This window comes from Phascolarctos cinereus, unplaced genomic scaffold (genome assembly GCF_003287225.1).
Source record: "Phascolarctos cinereus isolate Bilbo 61053 unplaced genomic scaffold, phaCin_HiC Scaffold_5;HRSCAF=322, whole genome shotgun sequence".
Taxonomy (NCBI): domain Eukaryota; kingdom Metazoa; phylum Chordata; class Mammalia; order Diprotodontia; family Phascolarctidae; genus Phascolarctos; species Phascolarctos cinereus.
The window spans coordinates 285,873,933-285,898,020 of record NW_027555958.1 but is presented as its reverse complement, the minus strand read 5'-3'; the positions used below and the strand labels follow the sequence as shown (position 1 = coordinate 285,898,020).

General features: G+C 41.7%; 1 protein-coding gene across 2 annotated transcripts in view; it reads right to left on the bottom strand.

Annotated features, from left to right (window-relative positions):
- Positions 1–14,297: 14,297 nt before the first annotated feature.
- Positions 14,298–24,088, bottom strand: part of DNAI2 (dynein axonemal intermediate chain 2) — a 76,526-nt gene continuing 66,735 nt past the window's right edge. For both annotated transcript variants that reach the window (XM_021002627.2, XM_021002628.2), the window contains exons 13-14: positions 18,255–18,350; positions 14,298–15,292 (exon numbers count right to left, since the gene is read on the bottom strand). In XM_021002627.2, coding sequence (XP_020858286.1) covers positions 18,258–18,350 — 93 coding nt within the window. In that variant the 3' untranslated portion in view covers positions 14,298–15,292; positions 18,255–18,257. The remainder of the gene's footprint in view (positions 15,293–18,254; positions 18,351–24,088) is intronic.

Below are 24,088 nucleotides of genomic sequence, written 5' to 3'. Positions count from 1 at the left end.
AAGAGCACCCTTGAAAAAAGTTCTTAGATGGAAAAGGCAGATTTTTGTGAGCAATATTCCACAGTGGGTCAAATCTTTGCCATCACATAATTAGCTAGAAAAAAAAACAGTAGAAAAATGCAAGATCTCACTGAGCTTATTGATTTAAAAAAATTTTTTTTAATAGTATCTGATTTGAGAAAGAAAAAGGACATTTTAAAGGTTGTTCTCTGACAAGATATCACCCACACATGTAAAATCATGTAAGATTACTTAATAGATATGTGAAAGAGGGACAACCTTGGTCCATGACCTGCGGATGACAACTATCAAGCAAGGCAAAAAAAGAGAGAGAGACCTTTCCTCGCCCAAGGTTTTCCCCATTATCACGGAGTAGTTCTAGTGCAGAGTTCAATCTGAAGAGGAATTGCACGAGGATAGGGAGGTCCTCCTGATGTTCCTATCTGTAGATGATGCTGTGACGGTTGTGACAAGCCCCAGAATATTGCAGACCCTCTTAGAAGAGATCTATAACCACTCAAAGATGTTTGGTTTAAGCATCCGCATTGTTATGGTTGTTCAGTTGTTTCAGAAGCGTCTAACTCTTCTTGATACCCTTTAGGGTTTTCTTGGCAAGGATACTGGAGTGGTTTGCCATTTCCTTCTCCAGCTCTTTTTACAGCTGAAGAAACTAACAGAAACAGGATTAGATGACTTGCCTAAGTTCACCCAGCTAGTAAGTGTTGAGGCCAGATTTGAACTCAGGAAGATGAATGTTTTTGACTTCAGACCTGGCGCTCTATCCACTGTGCCATTTAGCTGCTCCTAAGCACCTGCATAGGAAAAACCAAGTAGATGAAGATTGCTTATCGTCCTGATTATGCCATGCAATTAGATGGGTAACCTCTAGAACAAGGGGCCTTACTCTTTTTGTGTCATGGACTCTTGTGGCAGGCTGGTGAAGTCTATTCTCAGAATGATGTTTTTTTAATGCACAAAATGAAATGACGTAGAATGACAAAGGGCATAAATTATATTGAAATATAGTTATCAATATATTTGGTATAATATATCACTATATTTGATAATAATAAGTTCTGTGGTTTTTTACACATCTTTGGTATATTCCCATCTTTTAGATACATTGTGAATCAATTTCTCAATTATTTTACATTTAAAAAACAAGTTCACAGATCTTAGGTTAAGAACCGCTGCCTAGATCTTGTCTATAAATATCTTAGGCAGATATTATAAATGGCAGAGTCAGACTCAGAATTAAACGGATAGGGGAGGGTGGACTAGACTGGGAGTCAAGGGCAGACGGGACGCAGATTCATGGCTCCATGAAGAACCCAAGAAAGGAATTACTGCAGCACTAAGGGCAACTTCTTAAGTGTCCACCACATGGGAGAAAAGTACTTCAGAAGCCAGAAATTGGGAGTTACCACTATGCGACCCATGCTCTCCAGGCTTCCCTCTGGATTCTGTCTGTCTGTACTCATGGGAGAAAGTTTCACTGATTCTAGTGTTTTGGATCAGCTTTTCTTATTGAGCCACCTTAGTAAACATCTAAATAACTATGGAGTGAAGCCGCACAAGCCTTCCCTGACAACAAAGGGGTTCTTGATTTATTAAGGGTGACCCTCATATTGGAAAAATGAATCAAAAGTGTATCCCTAAAGTGAAATCCCCAAAGTGAATTTGGGTGAGTTCTGGAAGCTATGAGTGCAAATTGAAAGGGGCTGCTTCTCCTGGCAGCTGGAGAACCTATATGCCCAGAGTAGTCCTCAGGTGCTGCATGAATTTTCTCATCAGTTCAACTGGCAAATGCCAATAAGCTAAAATAAATTAGAGAAACAGGTTTTATTACACTCACAGTGAAGCACACCCTACCAGATGGGAATATGTACCATTCACAATTTGGCTAAAAGTACTTATACATTATGTGGAGCAAAGAAAAAAATTGCTGCTCATTTTTAGTACAGCTGGTTGTATAAAAAAAAAAGTATGCTTTTTAGGAGACTGGATATCATTAGCTACAGGAGATAAGGGATGTGTCCTTGTTAGTCTAGACAGTTTAGCTAAATCAAAGGGAACTGCCTGTCAGGTTAGTTAAAGAAGGGGAACATTCCAGAGACAGAAAGCCTCCTTTTTTTCTTTAGTAATTGAGGGTTTTTGTACCAATTAGGGGAGCAATGAAGACACTGAAGAGAACCAGTAGTAACTGGTCCTGCAATTCACACAGGGGTAATATGCAGCAAAATGGAGAATACAGAACAAAATGGAGCCAGTTATATTCTCCCCAAAATTCACTTTCAGCAGAACTTAAGCCAGAAATTCTCTTGACACAGAGAATTCAGAAAGTCAGTTCAACAACCAATCAATCGATAAACATTTGTTAAATACTGACTACATGCCAAGTACTTTGCTAAGCTCTGGGGACAGAAAAAGAGGTAAAAGATGGTTCCTGCCCTCCAAGGGCTCAAGGATCTGATGGGGGAAACAAGCAAACAAATAAATACAAATAAGCTATATACAGGATAAATAGGAAATAATTAACTGAGGGAAGGCACTGGAATTAAGAGGGGCTGGGAAAGATTTCCTGTAGAATTTTAGTTGGGACTTAAAGGAAGTGAGGGAGGTCAGTAGTCAGAAAGTGTGTGCTCGTGCCCTGAGCCCGGACATAAGCTGGACACAGCATGCCCCCTGAGGAAAGGCTGCTAAGGGCCAGGTCAGGCATCTTCCATGCACAGGAAGCCCATGACTGCCTGCTTTTGCTCCATAATCAGCTTCCTCAGGTGAAAAGACTTCATTCAGATCACTTGCACCTGCTTGTGTGCTAGCATCTTGTGCCTTTATCTCCTGCTGGGCTTAGTGTCTCCTGAGGATAAGTTGCTAGTGGACAGACCAGAGAGTCTTCCGTTTGCCTCAAAGCAAGCACTTTTATCTGTGGCAACTTCCACCTCCTGCTACCAGTCCAATCTCCCAACTAAGTTATGGAGAGCCTACAGTACAAAGGATATCAACCCTCCTTTTGACTTCAGGCTTCTCATCTCCTGCTGTACCTGTTCTTTGAAGGTCCAAGAGAAGAACCCTCCTCTCAATAATGAACGTTCTCTCATCTGGTCATGTCCTTCAAATTTCAGTGACTCTGAACTCCTCTAGATTATTATCCAAACCCTACTCCACACCCCCTACCACTTGATTCCCCATTCCCCTCACCCTCAACCTTCCCACTCCAAAGTTTTACCCTAACTCCACCCAGCCCTTCCACTGTGCCCTCTGCTATGCCTGTGCTATAGGCAACAAATTTCCCTTCATCTTACATCTTTTCCTCTCCTACTCCTTCCTTCTACTAGCTTTTACTGAACCATGACTTTCCCCCAATCATGCAGCCTCCCTGGCCCACCTTTCCAGTACTGGCTATACCTTTACTCATTCTCCTTAGCTCCCTGATCAAGATAGGGTAATTGGAATAATCCTTGCTACTCATCACCACTTCCAGGTTCTCTTCCCTCCACCATTACTCAGTGACCTCTCTTCCTTTGAGATTTATACTATTCATATTTACCCCCCAGTCAAAATCCTGGTAGTTGTCTACAGATCCCTAGGTCACTTCCTCAATGAGTTTAATACCTGGCTCACAATTTTTCTCTCCTTACCAATTCCTGTCCTCGTATTGAGGACTTCAACATACACATTGATTCTCTCTCAAACATTCTAGTTACTTGGTTCTTCAACCTACTCACCTCCCATGTACGCCTCCATCCAACCTCAGCCATACACAAGGATGGTCATATCACCCATCATCCATGAATGTGCCACCTCTATGTTCAAAAGTTTTGAAATTTCCTTATGAGACCACAGTCTATTGGTTTTTCATCTCTCCCTCTGACTTCTCTTACATAAGCCTACTCTTTAAACACACCCTGACCTCCAGTCCCTTGACTTCTCAATTCTCTCCCAAGCCATCTCCCCTACACTAGTCACTCTCTCCTCTTCTTCTCATATTCACCCCTTGGTGAACTAATTCAACTCTACACTGTTTTCCTCTTCTGAATCCCTAGCCCCCTTATCATATCACCAATTATGCCCTGTCAAGCCTCAGCCTTGGATCACTTCCATTATTTGTCACCTTCACTTCTATCCATGTTCTGCTGACGGTGCAGAAAATCACACAACCATTTTCTGACTGGGTCCACTACAAATTTATGTTATATAATCTCAACTGGGCCCTCACTGCTGCTACGCAATCCTATTATGCAACCCCTTATCAACTCACTATCTCATTCTCCACAACAACTCTTTGAAAACTTCTAATCCCTCCACACACCTCCGCTGCTTCTTTCTCCCCATCCCCCATTCTTTCCATTGAGAATCTCGCCTCATGTTTTACAGAAAAAAATGAGGAGGCCATTCACTGTAAACTCCTTCTTCTCTCCTCTTTCTCATCTTTTATCACTCAGGCACCTTCTGCTGCTATCTCCTCCTTCACCTGTCTCACATGATGAAGTGGCCTTACTTTTTCCTTACCAAGGCTAACCACTCTACTTGTTCAAGTGATCCCATTTTTTCCTGTCTTCTCCAATTGCCCTCTTGGTCATCTGTACTCTTTTACATATTTTCAATCTTACTCTCTTTATTGGCTTATTTCCAACTGCCTACAAACTTGACCTTGTCAACTGTATCCTCATTTGATCCTTCCATCTTTGATAACTATAGTCCTATATCTCTTCTGTCTTTCGCAGCCTTGAAAAGGCCATTTATAGCAGGTGCCCCCACTTTCTGTCTTCTCACTTTTTTTAAAATTTGTCATGTGACTTTTAATTACAATATGTTTACAGACGGTTTTGAAAGCTCAAAGGACCTTCAAGCCCATCTAATCTACTCCCTTCGTGTTTTTTTTTCCATTCTGCAATCCGTTTCCATTTTATTTAAATTTTTTTTCCATATGCTTTTGACTTGAAAATTTTTCTCCCTTTTCCTCCCCCCCATCTCACTTTCTTCTTAACCTCTTACAATCTGGTTTCTGATCATATCACTCTACCAAAACTGTTCTCTCTCTCCAAAGTTACCCGTGTTCTCTTAATTGCCAAATCCAGTGATTTCCTCAATTCTCATTGTCCTTGACCGCTCTGTAGCCTTTGACACTATTGATTACTCTCTCTTCCTTGATATTCTCTTTTCTTTAGATTGTCAGGACACCATTCTCTCCTGGTTCTCCTCTAACCTATATGACTGATCCTTCTCTGTCTCCTTTGCTGCATCTTCCTCTAGACCATGCCCTCTAACCATAGGTGTCCCTCAGGGTTCTTTCCTGAGACTTCTTCTTTCCTCCTTCCATACTACTTCACTTGATGATCTCCATGAATTTAATCACCATCTTCATGCTGATAATTCTCAAATCTACCTATCCTATCCCAGACTCTATTGACCTCCAATCTCACATCTCCAAATGCTTTTCAGACTTATTGAATTGGATATTCAATAGACATCTTAAACTCAATGTGTCCAAAACTAAATTATATTTCCTCCTACACCCTCTTCCCTTCCTTCCTTTCCTATTACTGGAGAGGGAATCAACATCCTCCCAGCCCCTCAGGTTCACAATCTAGGAGTCATCTTGACTCCTCACTATATCTCATCCTCATATTCAAGCCATTGTCAAGACTTGTAGATTTCACCTTTGCAACGTCTCTCAAATATGCCCTCTTCTCTCCTCTAATACTGCTACCTCTCTGGTACAGACCCTTTTCATCTCATGCCTGGATTATTGCAGTAGACTGTTGCTGGGTCTGCCTGTTTCAAGTTTCTCCCTACTCCAATCCATCATCCATTTAAACATCAAATGGATTATTTTAAAAGCACTGGTCTGACCATGTCACCCTGCTCTACTCAATAAACCTCAGTGACTTCCTGTTGCCTCCAGGAGCAAATATGAAATGTTCCATTTGTAATTCAAATCCCTTCATAAGCCTCTCCTACCTTTCCAGTCTTCCACTTTACTCCCCAACATACACTCTTTGGTTCAGTGACACCAGCTTCCTGGCTATTCCATGAACAAGAATTCTCCTAGAATGTTCTTCCTCCTCCACTGAGATAGTGCTATGCATGGAGAAAAATGACACAAGAAATAGTTCCTGTCCTCAACAAGCTTCCAGTTGGAATTTTGAGGTATACATTTCCAAGGTTTGAAAGGCTAGCAGGACAACTAGATCTGTTCTCCAAATCATATGTTTAAATAAAGCTTAGCTCTCCTTTCAAAAAATAGGTAGCATAAGATACTTCATTAAGTTTAAAACCACCTGGCCTAGGATGTCCTTCTTGAAACTATTTTTTTCTCTTTATGCACTATTCCTACAGTAGAACGTAACCTCACTGAGGGCAGTGACTGTTTGGTTTGGGAGGGATTTTTTGCCTTTGTATCCCCAGATCTAGCATAATGCCTTGTATATTGTATTATTTCTAGATCTGCAGATTCTTTTTTCCTTGAAAATAAGCCCTAAACTCTATCCCAAAGAGATCATAAAAATGAGAAAAGGACCTACATGTACAAAAATATTTATAGCAGCTCTTTTTGTGGTGGCAAAGAATTGGAAATTGAGAGGATGCCCATCAATTGGGGACTGGCTGAACAAATTGTGGTATGTGAATGAAATGGAATACTATTGTGCTATAAGAAATGATGAGCAGGTTGACTTCAGAAAAACCTGGAAAGGCTTGTATGGACTGATGCTGAGTGAAGTGAGCAGAGCCAGGAGAATGTTGAACACAGTAACAGCCACATTGTGCGATGACTAACTTTGATAGACTTAGCCCTTCTCAGCAATACAAGGATCTAAGACATCTCCAAAAGTCTCATAATGGAAAATGCAAAGAAAGAACTATGGAGTTGAAATGCAGTTTGAAATATACTATTTACTCTTTTTTTTCCTTCTGTTTTGTTTCTCTTTCTAGTGGTTCCTTCTATTGGTTCTAATTCTGAAAATATGTTTAACAGGAATGTGTATGTATAGCCCATATCAGATTGCGTGCCATCTTGGGGAGGGAAGTGAGATGGGAGAAGGAAAAAATTTAAAACTCAAAAACTTATGGAAGTGATAGTTGATAAGTCAAAATAAATTAATAAAAAAAAAGAATTGGAAATGTAATTCTTGTCCTGGAGAATAAAATCTACTTAAAATTCGCACCATAAAAAGAAGCCCTAGAAAATGTACTTTTCTGGTTTGAAGCATGTGGAGACAAGAAATAGAAGACAAAGGGAGGTGGATAGTAGGTGATTATTAGAAAGAGACAGGTAATTAGAGTTCTGGGTCCGCTGATCTCTGAACCAGGTAACCAGACCAGTTCCTGGGACCAAGGAAGGCCAGAAGGCCCATATGAAGGTATCTGATTTAGGATTTAGGACTCAAGGAAATTTTAGTGAAGAATGTAAGATAATGTCCACTAGCTGGAGAATGGTAAAACAAAATGTGGTATTCTAATATTATTGCATCATAAGTATGATGAATTTTTTTTTTTAGGCAATTGGGGTTAAGCGACTTGCCCAGGGTCACACAGCTAGTACGTGTCAAGTGTTTAAGTCTGAGGCCGGATTTGAACTTGGGTCCTCCTGACTTTAGGGCTGGTGCTCTATCCACTGTACCACCTAGCTGCCCCTAAGTATGATGAATTTGGAGAAGAAACTTGGGGAAGATGTCTAGAAGGATGCAGAACAAAGTAAGCAGAATCAGGAAAACAATCTTCATGATGACAACAGCATTATAAATGGAAAAAGCAATCAAGTAAAACTGACTCCTATGTATTTAAAAATGACTAAGCTTGCTCCCTGTCCTCCTGGGAGAGTGGAGAAAATGTAACTCCCTGCTTCCTTTAGAGGGAAGTGAGGTACTATGGGTGGGAGTGTTGCAGCTGCTGTTAGACAATGCGGTATTTGAGTTTGCTTAACTATTTTCATTGAACATATAAATAAAAGTGACACAGGTGCAGGTTATGTGTACACTTGGGTATCCCAGGTGACCTGAGGTTCTGTGATAATCTCCCACGAGGTTACAGAGAGACACTCAACCATAATCCAACATAGTTAAACCACCCGCTCTAAAGAGCTGGGCACAAACCCTCCCCCCTCCCATTGTTGACTGGGTTCTGAATATTTATGCTAGGGCAGGGTTTCTTAATTATTTTTGTATCATGGCAGGCTGGGGAAGATTATGGTGCCTTTCTCAGAAGAATGTTTTTAAATGTTTAAAATGAAATACATAAGATTACAAAAGAAATTAATATATTTTGAGAGCTTCATTTCATTTTAAATTTGCTGGCCCCAAGTTAAGAAGAGTCTTTGTGCTAGAGGAGGAAAAAATTATATCATTCCAAACTATTGAGGAGAAAAAAAGCAATGATGCTAGTTCTCATTCTGCTTCTGGGAAATTTCCTGCCCTCATCCATGCACCCCATTCATAAGACTCAGATAAACAGTTTATTAACACAATGACCTTGGTTTATTTAATGTAATGAAAATGCAAAGGAAAAGGTTCCCTGGGCCTATCTGGACCCTTCCACCTGAGCATATCCCTGAACTTGGAGTCCAGAATGCAAGTCTGGGCCCTAGATTGGAACAGTGAAAACAAGGGAGAAAGGTGGGTGGTGTGCCAGGGGGTCCTTCTCAGTAGCCCTGACTTCACCTGGGAGCAGAAGGCTGTGTCCATTCACTCCATGGTGAAGAAAATGGGGAAAAGATTGAATCTCAAGTGCAATAGGAGGAAAGAGAGAGGCTCAAATCTGGCATGCCCGTAAGCAGCCCCATCAATTCTCTGAGCTGTTCTCATGTGGCTGCCTCATATAAATATGCTCTTGCCTGGAACTCCCAAGGTGGTCTGGGGGCAATCACAAGTCTTCCTATGATGGATGGGGTGGGTCAGAAATGGCAATTATCCGGGAGATTCCACTGTCCTTCCCTCTTTTCTCAGCTACCATGACCCCAGTAGGGTTTGGGGGAAGGAGGGCAAATAATAATAATAATAATAAAAATAATAGTAACTAACATTTATATAACTCTTATTTACAGCACCAGGCACTGCATAATTATTATCTTATTTAATCCCTCACAATGACCCTGGGAGGTAGGAGCTATAATTACCACCATTTTACAGAAGAAGAAACTGAGGCAGAGAGAGGTTAAGTGACCTGCCTAGTGTCATATAGCTAGTGTCTGAGGTTGGATTTGAGCTCATATAATAAAAATAATGGTAATGTTTGCTAGCATTCATATGGCACTTATTACGTGCCAGGCAGTGTGCTAAGCACTTTACAATTATTATCTCATTTGATTCTCACAACGACCCTGGGAGGTAGGTGCTATTATTATCCCCATTTTATAGAAGAAGAAACTGAGGCAAAAAGAGATTAAGTGACTTGCCCAGGGTCATACAACTAGTAAGTGAGTCAAATTTGAACTCAAGTCTTCATGATTTCAGGCCTAGCACTCTATGAATTGTTCCACCTAGCTGTCCAAATGACAATCCAGAGCCAAGTCTGGCTTGGGCACCCTAGTATGGACCCTGGTCATGGACATATAAGCATCATATAGTTGGAAGAGAGAGAAAACACTAAGAAGTCGTTATATCAGGGAAGGCTTCCTGTAAGAGGTGGCATCAGAATTGAGCCTTGAAGGAAGCTAAGAATTTCAAGAGGCAGGGGTAAGGAAGGAGTACAGGATGATAAAAAAGCACAGGACCACAGATGGAATGCCAGGTCTAGGGAATAACAAGAAGGCAAAGCTTGCTGGAATAGAGGGAAGTAACAGGAAATAAATGTGGAAAGAGTGTGGAACTAGTCGGTCAAAGGCTTTAAATATCAAGTTGAGTTTGTGCTTCATCCTAGGGATAGTAGGGAGCTATTGAATATTGTTGACCAGGGTGTTTGATGAGACTGTTTTGGCAACTGCATGGAAGATGGATTGGAGAAGGGGGAAAACTGGAAAACGAGAATTAAAAATTCTAGAGAGGGGCAGTATGATGTAGTAGATAGGGCACTGAACTTGGAGTCTGCAGGACCAGAGCTCCAAACACAGCTCAGACATTTATTAGTTGTATGAGCTTAGGAAGGCACTTAACTTTTCTCTGTCTCACATTCTTCATCTGCAAAATGAAAAACTTACGTTTGATGGTTTCTAAAGTCACAGTTCTAAATCTGTGGTCCTATGAAGGTCAAAAGGGTGGCTAGGTGGCAACGTAGTGCATAGAGGGTGGGGGTTGGCATCAAGAAGACTCATCTTCCTGAGTTCAAATCTGATCTCAGACACTTACTAGCTGTGTGACCCTGGGCAAGTCACTTAACTCTGTTTGCCTCAGTTTCCTCATCTGTAAAATGAGCTGGAAAAGGAAATGGCAAACCACTCGACTATCTCTGACAAGAAACCCCCAAATGGGTTCACAAAGAGTTGGACACAACTGAAAAAAAAGACTGATGAAAGTCAAATTAGGAAAATTTTTCAATAGTCCAGACGAGAGGTGCTGAGGACCTGAAACAGGGCATTATGGGTTGGCAGTGTGGATGGAGAGGAGAAGACAGATGTGAGGAGATGTTATGGTGGTAGAACAGGTAAGAGAGAAATTGGTTGGATAGAGGGGATAGAAAGAATGAAAAGTTAAACCTGAATGACTGGAAGGATGGTGGTATCCTCAACAAATACAGGGAAATCTGGAGGAGGTATGCTGTTTAGTTATTTTCATTGTCTCTGACCCCATTTGGGGTTTTCTTGGCAGGGATACTAGAGTGGTTTGCCATTTCCTTCTCTAGCTTATTTCACAGATGAGGAAACTGAGGCAAACAGGGTCAAGTGACTTGCCCAGGATCACACAACTAGTAAGTGTCTGAGGCCGGATTTGAACTCAGGAAGATGAGTCTTTTTGAGTTCAGGCCCAGCTATCTATCCACTGTACTACCTAGCTGCCCCAACAATAATGACAAAATATGATGACATACATAATAGTTGTTTTTGGTCAGTTGTTTCAATCCAGCTCTTCATGACCCGTTTTGGGGTTTTCTTGGCAGGGACACTAGAGTGATTTGTCATTTCCTTCTCTAGCTTATTTCACAGATGAGGAAACTGAGGCAAACAGGGTCAAGTGACTTGCCCAGGATCACACAACTAGTAAGTGTCTGAGGCCAGATTTGAACTCAGGAGGATGAGTCTTCCTGATTCCAAGCCCAGTTGTCTATCCACTGTGCCACCCAGCTGCCCAAGTTACTTAACTCGATTCTTTTCCTTTTCAGTGGTAAATTGGGAGGGGAAGGAGGGGTTGAACTAGATTATCACTAAAGTCTCTTCCAGCTCTAAAACTATGATTCTATGAACAGGTTGGGGGTAAGGGGGAGGAACACTCTTTTTAAATGAAATCACTGTCCCTAAAATCACACTACCTGGATAGAGGTGGTACGAGATCCCACACGGCAGCGGCAACATTGCAGTCTTTAACCTTGTGGTGTTCGTGGGAGGAAGGTCCCACCTGCTGGCTGGATTGGGAATAGCTACCTGTTTCCTTTGCAGAGTTAGAGAAAAAATGCAGAGATCTGGGCAACTGGAAACAGGAGACTACCTGTGTCAATAAAGGAAATTACTGTCCATCCATGGGGAACAGTTAAACAAATATCCTATTACCAATCTTATCCCAGTGCCTGGCACCATAGTAATAAATCCTTGTTGACTATTACTGTGCCTTAAGAAATTATGAACATGAAGAATTCACTTGTGAATGGTTAAACAAATAGTAGCACATGAATACAAGGGAATATTATGTTACCATAAGAAATTATGGACATAAAGAATTCAGACAAGTATGGGAAGACTTAGATGAACTGATACAGAGGGAAGTTAAGTAGAACCAGGAACACTGTACACAATGACTATAATAACGTAAATGTTAATGTAATGGAAATGTAATATAATGGAAATGTAATGGAAATGGAAATGGAAAAAATAAAGAAACTGAAATATCTATCATTATAATGACCAAACTTGACCCCAGAGAAGGGTTAAGAAACTATACCTTCTGCTCTTCTTTGCAGAGGTGGAAGACTATCAGTGCAAAATACTGCATGTCCTGTCAGATGTGATTGTGGGTGGCATTGGCTAGTTTTGCTGAATTGCCATTTTTCTTCTTTTTTGCTCTTTGTTACATGGGATGACTTGCTGGGTAAACATAAGGGGTGGAGGAAGGGTGACATAGTCAGAAGTTAAGCCAGAGTGTTCTGAGAAATGTTTAACAACCAGCTCTCTCACTTTCAAATCCAATCTGCATTATTAGCACTTACTCCGCCACTTTCTTAAATCTGGAAATCAACAAATAAGTCAAATCCTGATTTGTAGCATTAAATGATTTTCAAAGAGTAAATGTTCTCATTGAATATTTAACAATCAACTTTCCTATGCTGGTTTGAGCTGGCATCCCTGAATGAAAGTGATGTAAATACAAAAGTTATCAATAAAAATCAGATTTTTTAAAAAGTAATTTCCTTTTTGTTTTCTCTTAAGAAGAATAGGAATGGGGGCAGATAGGTGGCACAGTAGAGAGCACTGGCCCTGGAGGACGTGAGTTCACATCTGGCCTCAGACTCTTCACACTGGCTATGTGACCCTGGGCAAGTCCCTTAACCCCAACGGCATCACAAAAAAAAAAAAGAGAGAGAGAGAGAGAGAGAAAGAAGAATGGAAATGGTAGGCCTAGCTATAACCTAAGTAGCCCTCCAGGATTTGGAGGCCTAAGGGCCAAAAGGATCCCACAAAATCCATCCCAGAAGTCACAATAGTGGTTACCCTACCTGGAAAGTCTTGCTACTTCACAAACAACATTTAGAGAGTGTTGACAGCAACCTCCAAGGCTAGGTGGCACAGTGGATAGTGTGCAAGACTTGGAGTCAGTAAGACCCCACTTCAAAACTTTTGGGAAATGTGCCTCTTTCCTTTCCTTGGTGAGGTGGGGAACCATGGGTGGACCACATGATGACATGGTTGTATGTCATCAGACACTTACTAGCTGCGTGATCCTGGGCAAATCATTTACCTCTCTGTACCCTGGTTTTCTCATCTGTAAAATGGGAATAATAACATCTATGTCCCAGGTTTGTGGTGAGGATCAGATGAGTTCACATATGTAAACTGCTTTGCAAACCTTTATTGTTCAGTTGTGTCCAACTCTTTGTGACCCTGTTTTGGGTTTTCTTGGCAAAGAAACTGGAGTGGTTTGCCGTTTCCTTCTCTAGCTCATTTGACAGATGAGAAAACTGAGGTAAACTAGGTTAAGTGACTTGCCCAGGGTCACGTAGCTAGTAAGTGTCTGAGGCCAGATTTGAACTCAGGAAGATGATCCTTCCTGACTCCAGGGCCAGTGCTCTATCCACTGTGCCACCTAGTACCTTAGAGTACTATAATAAATGCTAGCTATTATGAGTGTCATTAATATAAAATACCCACTTTTAGCTCAGTTCAGTGAGCCCATGGAATCATAGAAAAGCTAAAAGAGAGAATGTATGATTTGTTTTTAGAGCTGGGAGGGACCTTAGAGACCACCTAGAATAAATCCCTTATTTTGCTAACGAGAAAGATGAGGCCCAGATGGAAAGTGACTTGTCCTGGTTACACTGCTAGTAAGTGGTTAAGCCGTGATGAGAACCCAGGTGTCCTTACTGGACGATGGCCCAGTGCACTTTCCACTGGAATACCCTGCCTGACTCAATTAATCAGTATTTTGAGAGTTACTACCTCATGTAGGGTCAGGTGTACATCAGGGCTGCTCTAGGTGGATACAGTACCAGGCCTGGAGTTAAGAGGCAAATACTGCTTATGTGACCTTCACCTCTAAAAACACGTTTATTTTGCTCCTAACAGGTAAAAGAATCCTTTGTCAAACACCTGCTTTGAACACTAAAGAGAAGCGAAGCTCATTTTTGGTAATTGTAATAAACAATCTTTGTTCCTGTAGAAATGTACTTTCTCCCTTTCATTGTTGAGGTGGTGGCCTATGGTCAAGGCGTGTTGCATATATCATCAGACAGCCCTGCTGTGCTGGTTTGTTTTGCCCAGTTGTTTTTCTCTGTTATAAGGGGAGGTACACAGGGCGGGCAATCGGGAGTGCAGCTGGAGCAGTATCCAGAAATAAGTGGTTAGGTTTCTTGTTCAGGGTCACCTAGGTAGAAATGATGCAATATAACAGCAAAAGATGTCAACCAAACTTTTAAAATAAATAAATGAATAGGGAAAAAATGTCTGCTTTAGGATCCATGAGCACCTAGGACTATTCTGATTAGAATCATCAGAAGTATCTTTTTTATATTACTTTATTTTTGTACATCAGACTCGCGACTTCATTGTTATACTAAATTCTTATTAAGAAAACTTTCCCTATCAGTGAGATCCACACATGAGCTGTGCCTGATGCCCTCAGTGATTAAGTGACTTGGTAAAGTCCCAGAGCCAGTGTTAGAGGCAAGACTTGGAATGGAGTCTTCCTGACCCTTCCTGATCCTTATCTAATAGGCCAGTCTCAGTATCTTAGAATTATGTAGTGTTAGCTCTGTAAAGGACCTCAGAGGCCACGGAGTCTAAACCCCACTGAAAAGCACAAATCTCTTCTACAAGAGCCGATCCCCAACAAGTGATCCTCTTGCTTCTGCCAGTACTGGAGAGCTCAAGACCTTTCGAGATAATCTGTTCCATTTTTGGACATTTCTGATTGTGAGAAAGCTCTTCTACTTACTGAGCTGAATTCTTTCTTCCTATGATTTCCACCCATTGGTTCAAAGGCTGCTCTCAGAGGCCAAGAAGACCGTGTTTAATCCCTTTTCCACTAGTCAATACTTTAACTATTTAAAGACAGAGGTCACATCCCCCCGGTAAAGTAAGTAGGCCAGATTCTTCCAACAGTAAATATATTTGTATAATTGTCAGCCAGAGACATAAGACTAAAAAATCAGTAGTTGAGTAGGAAACATATTGGTTTTGTCTATTAACTGGAAACGATCCAAAGGGGGGAAAAACACAAAACAGAAACAAAATAGGTACATGAATAAATAAAGGGAGGCTGGGTAGCCGTCTGGACTGGCTGGCTGTGTTTGGGTGACATGCCTCTTGCAGATTCTTGTTGGAGATGCCGGTCCCTTGGATGGGTCTCTGCATTCTATTCCACATTCCACACCCACCAGAGTGGTGGGGCTGTTATTTCTCCCCCCCATGAGGCTCCTTGTCTCAGAACAAACACCACTGTTGATTTTCTTATTGGAGGCTTTTGATGAAAATGATCACCAGGTTTCCATTGCACTGGGTGGTGACAAAGCAGGTGAGGGAGAAAAAACATGTGTTAGCTGGTAGCGTAAGCTCACAGTATTAGTCCTGTGTTAGATAATAATGAGACTGCCTTGCATTTGGGAGACATCTTATATAGACTTTTCTATGCTCTTCTGTGGGAAGGAGGGCTCTGAATCAGCATTCATGTGCTCATTCCATGAATACCATTACAACACAATGAAATTCTCTATATAACAAAGCTTCCTAAATCCCAGAGAATGCCTCAAAATGAAAACAGGACAAAGTTCTAGGATAAGAGAAGAATTGTAAAGGAGGGTTGGGGTGGGGGAGAAGGGAATAATAATAGCAATTATTATTATTATTATTAAGTTCCTACTACATGCCAGGCATATTGTATTAAGATCTTTAAAAATATTATCTCATTATGTGAGAATGTAGACAAATGAGACTCGTGGATTCCCTTAGGGACTTTCAGAACAACCTACCATATTTGCACTAGTGCAAATAATAATAATAGCTAACATTTATATAGTCCTCTAAGGTTTGCTTAGCACTTTATATTTAATATCCCACTTAATCCTCACAACAGCCCTTCAAGATAGGTGCTGTTATTGCCCCCATTTTGCAGTTGAGGAAAAGGAGGCAAATAGAGGTGAAGAGACTTGCCCAGCATCACACAGCTAGTATGAGGCCAGATTTGAACTCAGGTCTTCCTGACTCCAGGCCCAGTGCTCTGTGCACCATGGAACCACCTAGGCAAGAAAGTCCTTTGGAGATTGCTGGGAATGGTGATAACAAATCTACTGAATGGTAGCAGCTGGTGGTATAACACATAGAGTATTGGTCTTGGCCTCAATAAGACCTGAATTCAACCATGGCCAAATCCACTCTCAGCCTCTGTTTCCTGCAAAACGGCGATAACAAGAAAACCTACCTCTCATGGTTGTGAGGATTAAGTGGGATATGTAAAGAGATCTGCGAAACTTAGAAGGCCATATACATGTTACTGAAGTCATGCAAAAAAAAAAATTCCTGGGGCAGCTAGGTAGCACAGTGGATAAGCTCCGGCCTTGGATTCAGGAGGACCTGAGCTCAAATCCAACCTCAGACACATGATACTTACTAGCTGTGTGACCCTGGGCAAGTCACTTAACCCCGACTGCCTCACCAAAAAAAAAAATGCTCACTAGTTATACACCCAAGCATCACCCCCATGCAAGCAGCACCCAAAAATTATTATTCTCTGCACTAGTGCAAATATAGTCCTTAAGAGAATCATGGGTCTCAATTGTCTATATCCCCACATAGCATATGGCTATGGTGTCATATACATATGGTGTTAACTGCCTGCTTTTGGGGGGGAAGAGGAAGGAGGACCCTGTGATTCAGTTCATTGTCCCTGCTCCCAAGGGAAGGAAGAGCTTCCCCAGTAACTCTCGGGTGACCAATTCAGTATTAGAACTGGAAAACAAACCTGGCCATTCCAATGAGGGAGGGAGCTAGGTGCTACCATAATGCACAGTGCACTGGGCCTGGAATCATGAAGACCTGAGTTCAAATCCAGCCTCAGACACTTACTAGCTGTGTGACCCTGGGTAAGTCACTTGACCTCTGTCTGCATCAAGTTTCTCAACTGTAAAATGGGAGTTATAACAGCACCCACCTCCCAGGGCTGTTGTGAAGATCAAATGAGATCACATTTGTAAAAAAGTGCTTAGCACATTTTGTTGTCGCTCAATTATTTGAGTCATGTCTTACTCTTCATGATCCCATTAGGGGTTTTCTTGGCAAAGATACTGGAGTGGTTTGCCATTTCCTTCTCCAGCTCATTTGACAGATGAGGAAACTGAGGCAAGCAGGGTTAAGTGACTTGTCCAGGGTCACACAGCTAGTAAGTGTCTGAGGCTAGACTGGAAGTGAAGAAGATGAATCTTCCTGACTGCAAGCCCAGTTCTATCCACTGCACCACCTAGTTGCCTGCTTGATACATAGTACACACTTAATAAATGCTCGTTTCCTTCTTCCCTTTCAATGAGAGGAGATGAGGTGTCAAAACTTCTGAAAAGACCTCACTATGAAGATGTTTGGAGAGAGCTGATAATGGTGGCTTCCCTGCAGGAAACGCCCTATAATGGAGAGGGCAGGGAGGGGGAGGGGGAGGAGGTAAGGGGGCAGTAGATATCAAATACAAGAATGCTGCTTTTTATGCAACTTAGCGAAAAATCTTGTCCTTATTTTGTCTAGTCTTGTAGCTGATTTGGCATCCAAAGCCCTGGGTCCACACCTTGACACTTACTTTTTTGTTTTTTGGTGAGGGCAGTTAGGGTTAAGTGACTTGCCCAGAGTCACATAGCTAGTGAGTGTTATGTGTCTGAGGTTGGATTTGAACTCAGGTCCTCCTGACTCCAGGGCTGGTGCTCTATTGACTATGCCACCTAGCTGCCCCTCTGACACTTACTTTGTATGGCCAGTATTGATAGACATAACCCACACAAATAGAAGCTCTTTGAGAGAGGGTCCTCAATCATTTTTAAGAGTGTAATGGAGTCCTGAGGCCAAAAAGTTGGAGAACTGCTACACTAAGAAAAGTTGTTAAACAGTTTCTGTCAAGGGTCTGCTCCTCCTGCATCCTAACTCCAGCAATTCAGGCTTCCTAAGGGAGAAGGGCAGGCAGGTCCCCTGACCTATACCCAGCTCCCCCATACTCTTTTGCCTGTCTTGGGTCCCCACCCTTAAAATAGGGGCACTGCTTAGTTGTATAACATTCATGGCTGATGTGGAAATGTTTTTTCACACCTTCATATGTATAATGGCTATTGTATTTTTTGCCTTTTCAATGGGTGGGGGAAGAGCTAGAGGAAGGGAGAGAATTTAGACCTGAAAATAAAAATGATAACAAACGAAAAAGAATGAACTGTATCATGTTAAGGCAAAGTCTTCTGACGGTTGTTTTAGAATGGAGTTAAATCCCGACCTTTTATTCTTTTGCCGGCTCTTCAGCTTCCTCTTGTCTCTCATTATATTCTATTTCATCTTCTTCATTAAGACTCTTTCCGTCCTCATCGTCTCTCTGTTGAAAAGTACAATGAAACTTGGTGGAGAAAAAGCTTCCTTTTTCTGGATCCTCCCTTTCCCCCAGGGCTGCTCTGACCAATCCATTTGATACATCAGGGAATCTTTAAGGAAGAGGGGACCCCCAGGGTTGTCTAATCCAACTCCCATCTGAAAATGAATTCTCTCTACAACATGCCAGAAGAGAAGTCATCCAGCCTTTGCTTGAAGACTTTGAGAGGAAACCTACTCCTCAATGTAGCCCATTTCATTTGGGACAACTCTAAATATTGGGAAGATTCACTTTAGTTTATACCTACATTTGCCACTTCTACTCATTAATCTTGGTTTTGCCTTCTGGTGCCAAGTTTCCCTCCAGATTAATAAGGCTCCCCCAATCCCTCCAAGGGGAGTGTGTGTGTGTGTGTGTGTGTGTGTGTGTGTGTGTGTGTGAGTCTGTGTGTGTGTGTGTGTGTGTGTGTGTGAAAGAGAGAGAAAGGGACAGAGACAGAGACAGAGATAGAGAGACAGAGAAACAGAGACAGACAGACTGAGAGATAGAGAGAGATAGAGAGATAGAGACATAGAGACAGACAGACACAGAGAGAGAGAGACAGAGAGGTAGAGAGAGAGAGAGACAGAGACACAGAGAGAGAAAGAGAGAGAGAGATCGAAGGAGGGAGGTGCGAGAAATAGAAGAGTTAAGTTTCCACGTAAGTAGATAAGAAATCAGCACAGACAGGCTAACTTCTCCCTGGTGGGGAGGCGGGAGAGGGAGTGACAACACAGTTCTAGTAGCATAATGTATGTTAAGGGTGGGGCGTGTAAGGAAGATTGTAACCCAGAAGGATTAGGACCAATCCTAATTCAGAAGGGAGGAGTTAGGCAATTACTAACTATAAAGTTTGCTCTGGCTTCTGTACTCGGGTGCACTCTCCCCTTCAAAGGAGGTGTGCCCACTTCTCAAGAGAATCGAAGAAGATGCACTTCAACCTCTTTAATAAAAAAGTCTTTGAGCACCAGTCTTTGGAACTGAGTCTGAGGTCTTCTTTATAACAGGGGGGAGATTAGGTAGATGAATGGATAGACAGGAAGACAAATGGATAAATGGATGGATGGATAGAATATTTATTAAGCACTTCTATGTTCCAGACACTGAGCTAAGTGCTGGTGATACAAAAACAAGAGGGTCCCTACACTCAAGGAACTTATGACCTAAAGGGTGAAGACAGTACATAGAGGGAGAGATGAAAAGAAACAGCTAGAGACAGAAAGATGATAAAGAAATTGCAATGATTGGTCATGGGGTGGGAATTTAAGGGCTAGATACATGACTTCATTTCCAAGCAGGCTGAGATGAAGAAGACTAGAGCTGACCCTGACCACGCTCAACAAGGCCATTGTTTGTGATTGCCCTCATGCCTAGAACATTCTCACTCTTCTGCTCCAATTACTGACCTCCCTGGCTTCCTTTAAGTCCCAATTAAAATACCGCCTTCTACAGGAATCTTTCCTTAACCCCTCTTAATTACAGTGCAGTCTTTTTGTTAATTATCCACTATTTATCCTGTATATAGCTTGTTTTGTATATATTTGTTTGCATGTTTCCTCCCCTATTAGATTGTAAGCTCCTTGAGGGCCGGGACTGTCTTTTGCCTCTTTTTGTATCCTCAATGGTTAGCACAGTGCCCAGCACATCATAAGTATTTAATAAATGTTTACTGATTGATTTAAAGTCATAGACTTTGGGCTTCAAAGTATGGTTAGAGGACATTCTGTCTATCCCCTGCCTCTATGAAGTGTTGTTTAATTTACTTATCTCAGACAGAGGGAGGCCTCTCCACTGTTTAAGATTCCTGATTCACTGATAAGTTCTTCCATGAGACTAATCTAAATAGTGGATACTCTGCTGCTCATTATCTGTGATGCTAAACACAGAAATCTCTAGCCTGTGATCTGAAAGAAACACTCTTCTCTTCCAGGCCATTGTGGAACAGTATTTCCTTCTCTGTAAGATCAGTATGGGGGACAGAGAGGTTGAATCAGATGGTTTTTTTAAAAGATTAATTAATTTATTTTTAGTTTTCAATGCTCACTTTTATAAGATTTTGAGTTCTAAATTTCCCCCCTCCCTGCCCCCATCCCCTCCCCCTTCCCCGAGATGGCATGCAATCTGATATAGGCTATACATGTATAATCATATTAAACATATTTCCACATTAGTCATGTTGTGAAAGAAGAATCAGAACAAAAGGGAAAAACATGAGAAAGAAAAAAACAAACAAAAAAAGAAAATAGTATGCTTGGATCTGCATTCAGACTCCATAGTTTTTTCTCTGGATGTGGATAACATTTTCCACCATGAGTCTTTTGGAATTGTCTAAGATCATTGTATTGCTGAGAAGAATGAAGTCTATCAAAGCTGGTCATCGCACAATTGAACCAGATGATTTCTAAGGCCCCTTTCAGTTCTGACGTTCTTGGCAATGGACATCACTGAATCAATTGATACCTCAGCCTCTCTTTGCTCAACTTCTTCACATTGGATACTTTCAGAGGCAAGAATGGTGAAATACAGGATGTGAAATACAGTGAAATACAGCCAGTCAAAGCTCTGAGCCCCAGAAAGTTGACTGCCTACTGTGGAAAAAAGGTCTGGACATAGGGGTAGGTAGAACAGGGAGCAGGCAGAAGACAATGGAATTCCTTTCCTCTTTCTTCCCTCAGAATCTTCTCCCTCCTTCTCCTCCACGTCCCGGCTTCGCTGGCTTCCTTCAGAACTCAGCTCAAATCCCACCTTCTGCAGGAGGCCTTTCCCAGACAACCTTCACACCCCCAGTGACCCCTCTCTGCAGTCCTTCTATTTTCACTCTATCTCTTGTACGTACATAGTTGTTTACATGTTGTTTTCTTTATTAGACTATGAGCTCCCTGAGGGCAGGAACCCTGCTTTTGCCTTTCTGTGTCCCCAGCACTTAGCACAGTGCCTGGAACATAGTAAGCAATTAATAAATGCTTGTTTGCTGATTGGCTATTGATCTTTACCCCAACTTTGAGGCTGAACCTCCGGGCTGTGAGGCAAGAGAACACAGAGGAAATTGAGGCCCAGAGCCCTAGCCTTGAATGTCCCATCTCACTAAATACTTGAAGCTGATTCCAGGTAAAGGACATACAATGTAAATTATAGCTTTGATATGGTCATTTAAAAAATGACCATTTCCCAAGCAGTACATACTCTCCAACAATTTTGTCTCCAACTGTGTTAAATGCTGTAGACTCCTTGTACCCACTATGTACCCCTCTATTGCCTTCTTGAGTAATTCTCATTTTTAATTCTTCAGAAACTAAAGTATTTCATAATTTGCAGTCATATAACATTACTAGTAGAATGTTGCTTTAAAAAAAAAGGTGCTTTGCTTCTAGGAGAAGTTTGAACATTGTTTGAAGAACTTTGCAATTTCCCAAGAGCAGAAAGAACAGTCTGCTCCTCTATTTAATTTTGGGGTCATTCATTTAACCATATGTTAAATGCTTTCCCCAAGTTCACAGAGCTGCGACTCAAACCCAGATCTTCTGACTCCAATTTCAGGGTTCTTTCTCAACATACCATGCTGTCTTTTTAAAGAACCTACTATGCACAGAAATCTATGCTCAGATAAAGCATAGGGGAGTGAAAAGAGCACTGGGCTGACTTAGTGATGATACTAAATCTCTCTTAGCAAAATCCTCGCCTTTTGGACTGTATGTCACAATGGTGATTCATATCAGCCTTGCCATCTACTAAAACCCTCAGATAGTTTTCGCACAAACTATTATTTTGCCAGGGTGGCTAGGTCATGCAGTAGATAGAGCACAGGGCTTGGAATTAAGAAGACTCCACTTCGTGAGTTCAAATCTGGGTGACCCTGGGTAAGTCACCGAGTTAAGTGACCTAACTCTGTTTGCCTCAGTTCCTCACCTATAAAATGAGCTGGAGAAGAAAATGGCAAACCATTCCAGTAGTCTTGCCAAGAAAACCCCAAATGGGTCATGAAGAATAGGACACCACTAACACGACTGAACAATAACAAATTATTTTACCAGACTTCCCTCATCTTAGGCAATATAAAGTTGATTTTTAAAACCTTTCTGTTGGACTTATTTCTGTTTTTTTCTTCTAATTAATTATATTTCATGTTATTAAATTTGGCCAAGGCTTCTAGCCTGCTAATGCCATTTTGTAGCGTGTCATTCCACATTATGTTACTTATTTTTTTGAGCTTTGCGTCACCTGCAAATTGGATATGTGTGCCCTGTGTGCCTTCATTCAGTACTGTGGAAAAGTATAGAGACAGCTCCCAGAACCCTTCAGGAGAAACTCTTTCTTGTTTTCCAAGTTGACACTAAACCACGACAGAGTCAAGGAATCATGGAATGTCAGAGTTAGAGTGGCTACTCTTAGGGTCTAGCCATTCAATCAGTTCCACATCTATCCAACTAAACTTTCACCCAGCCCACATTGCTCCATCTTGTCGACAAGATTGGTGCAGCAGATGTGAACAATGGAGAAAGAAGAGAGTAGGAAGGGGCAGCTAGGTGGTTTAGTGGATAGAGCACAGGCCCTGACATCAGGAGGACCTGAGTTCCAATCTGGCTTCAGACACATGATACTCTTTAGCTCTGTGACCCTGGGCAAGTCGCTTAACACTGATTGCCCCATAAAAAAAAAAAAAGAAAGAAAGGAGTAGGAAAAAAAGACCCATTTTCCCAGTATATGGGACTTTGGGTTAAGGTGTAGGGGATGACAGGAACAGAGAAGAGAGATTTCTGGAAGCAAGAGAGAACACTCCACGTAGGGATGTATGGAACTTTAAAGGCATTGGCAGTGGCAAAGACAACAACCAGTTGGGTATCGTGGTTCTCCGTTAAGCTTGGCAGACAGAGACTGAAGCAGGCAGGGCTGAGGCTTCAAAGCAAGCACTCCTCCAAGAGGGATGAGGACACCATTTTCAACTCTGCTCACTACTGGGAGCTCCATTATTGGTCCTGGGGGCTTATTTATGATGGAGGACCAAGCTCTGACCCTCTGGAGATGGGGAGAAAGATGGCTCTCGCTAACTGGGGCTTAGAGAAGGGTCTCATTTCTGTTCTTTATGGGATGTAATAAATACACTTTATGTTCAGATGTTAATTAAGAGCTTGTTAGTTGCTGATTCAAATACCACTAGGAGAGAGACAGAAATGAGCTAATGATAGCTGTTCCAAGATTTATCTAGATGAGGGCAAAACCAGAGTCATAGAGTTCCCCCAGGACTGAACCTGGTTTGACTGCCAAGAGTAAAAGGTCTGGTGCCTCAGTTGGGGCTTGGTTATGTTAATTTGAGAGATTATGTCATATGGTTTGCTTAAAAATCTAGCTAGACAATGTCTACAGCATTGCCCTAATCTACTGGTTTTGTTTTTTTTCATCAACTGGTCTAGAAACCCTGTCAAAAAAGGAAATGTTAGCCTTATATAATCTGTCCTTGCATTCAAGAAGATTCTTTGTGATCACTACTTCCCCCTTTAGGTGTTCACCAACCATCCCTTTAATAATAAAGGTAGCTAGGTGGTGCAGTGGAGAGAGTTCTAGATCTGGAGTCACAGAGACCTGAGTTCAAATCCAGCCACATTTTTAAACCTCTCAGTGCCTCAGTTTCCTCTTCTGTAAAATGGGGATAATAATAGCACCTACATCCCAGGGCTGTTATAAGGATAAAAAACAAATTAATATTTGTA